Source organism: Eurypyga helias, unplaced genomic scaffold (genome assembly GCF_000690775.1).
Source record: "Eurypyga helias isolate BGI_N326 unplaced genomic scaffold, ASM69077v1 scaffold25832, whole genome shotgun sequence".
NCBI lineage: Eukaryota > Metazoa > Chordata > Aves > Eurypygiformes > Eurypygidae > Eurypyga > Eurypyga helias.
This window is the reverse complement of record NW_010234440.1, coordinates 978-2,795: the sequence shown is the minus strand read 5'-3', so window position 1 is coordinate 2,795 and position 1,818 is coordinate 978. Positions and strand designations below refer to the sequence as shown.

Sequence of the window (1,818 nt, the reverse complement as noted above, 5' to 3'; positions counted from 1 at the left end):
TGCGGGAGATCACCCTGCTCCTGGAGCTTCGGCACCCCAACATCGTGGAGCTGAAGGAGGTGGTTGTAGGGAACCATCTGGAGAGGTGAGGGTCCCCCCCGCCCTCTCTGCCTTTCAGACCCTTCTCGGTCCCCTGAGCTGCCTCTCGCAGCGCAGACCTGCGCGGGGATGCTGGAGAGGTGTCCTGGGGGAGGCTCTGGAGCGCATCTTGTCTGTCACAGTATTTTCCTGGTGATGGGCTACTGCGAGCAGGACCTTGCCAGCCTTCTCGAGAACATGCAGACACCTTTTTCAGAGGCTCAGGTAAAAGTCAGGATAAGCTTTAAGTACATCACCCCTGAGAGAGTGCTGCTACTTCTGCCAAAACATGCTGGTCACCAGCATGGACTCCCCAGGATCCCCAGTGATCCCTGACCTTGTGTTGGGCTTCAGCAGGGCTGGGGAGTGGGATCCCTGGGCCATGTGGAGAACCAGAGCTTAGCTGGCTCACACAGAACACTGGGGGCTTTCCAGGGCTGGATTTAGGGCTGGAGCAAAGTGGCAGGGAAACAGAGCTGGGACAAAACGTGCCCCCCACAGCCTCTGGGAGGACACGGGGACTGCCGCGCTGCAGAGCAGTGACAGACACAGCAGATCGCAGAGGACATGGCCCTGTGGTAGCTGTAGGGCATCCGGCTGGGTTTAGCCTCCGGGGGTTTCCCTGGCCAGTGCCGCTCACAGCGGTTGGTGCTCCTGTTCTGTGTCTCCAGGTGAAGTGCATCATCCTGCAAGTCCTCAAGGGCCTGCAGTACCTTCACGAGAACTACATCATCCACAGGTGGGAGCAGCGGGATGAATGCGGTGGGAAGAGGGACCCTGCTGAGCCCCCGGACTGCAGCGTTGTTCCTCACCTCCCACCCCCGTGTCCTGGGAGCGAGCAGTGCTGTGTGGACTGGCTCTGGGTGGGGTTCGGTGCGAGTCAGTGGCTCCATGTGGGAGTGCTGGCGGGGCAGGGGGGCCACGGAATGATGAGCTTTGCTCCTCCTTGTGATCGCTCAGCCCAGGGGCTCTGCCTGCGAGCCCTGGGGGAGTGCAGGTACGGGAAGAGCCGTGCCTGGAGGACGGTGCTGACCAGCTGCTCTCCTCCCTGGCAGAGATCTGAAGGTGTCCAACCTGCTCATGACTGACAAAGGCTGCGTGAAGATAGGTGAGCCCCCAGCCGCTCCGGCTCCTGCTGTGGATGAGCCCTCTGTGACACAGTCAGAGCAAGGAGTTTGTCCCCCCCCCTGAGCTGGAGTCTCTGTTGCAGCCGATTTTGGACTGGCACGCACCTACGGGATGCCGCCGAAGCCGATGACCCCCAAAGTCGTCACGCTCTGGTTAGTGCTGGGGGGCTGCATGGGCTTGGGATGACATGGCATGTCCTTGCAGTGCAGCGGGGCCTTCCTTAGCTCCAGCACAGTCCCCTTGAGATGGTGCTGTCCCCTGCGCAGGTACCGAGCACCCGAGCTGCTGCTGGGGATGACGACGCAGACCACCAGCATCGACATGTGGTAAGAGGAGGGCGAGAGGGGGCTGAGGCTGGCCAGGCGCAGCCTGGGGGGCGCTGCACACCCGCAGGGGAGTCGATGGAGAGGCTTCCGCCCCACGCTGACCCTTGCATGTCCTCTGCTCGGCAGGGCCGTGGGCTGCATTCTCGCCGAGCTGCTGGCCCACAAGCCGCTGCTACCAGATCCACCAGATCGACCTCATCGTGCAGCTCCTGGGGACGCCCAACGAAAACATCTGGCCGGTGAGAGCAGTCCCGTTTGCTGCCCGCCCTGCCCACTCCCTGCCTCT

The 1,818-nt window shown here is 62.4% G+C and overlaps 1 protein-coding gene across 1 annotated transcript in view; it reads left to right on the top strand.

The window, feature by feature from the left end:
* Positions 1 to 5: 5 nt before the first annotated feature.
* Positions 6 to 1,818, top strand: part of CDK10 (cyclin-dependent kinase 10) — a gene marked incomplete at both ends in the record, with an annotated part of 2,276 nt that continues 463 nt past the window's right edge. The window contains 8 exon segments of the mRNA XM_010146423.1: positions 6 to 85; positions 222 to 303; positions 750 to 817; positions 1,134 to 1,186; positions 1,289 to 1,358; positions 1,473 to 1,532; positions 1,659 to 1,709; positions 1,711 to 1,815. Coding sequence (XP_010144725.1) covers positions 6 to 85; positions 222 to 303; positions 750 to 817; positions 1,134 to 1,186; positions 1,289 to 1,358; positions 1,473 to 1,532; positions 1,659 to 1,709; positions 1,711 to 1,815 — 569 coding nt within the window.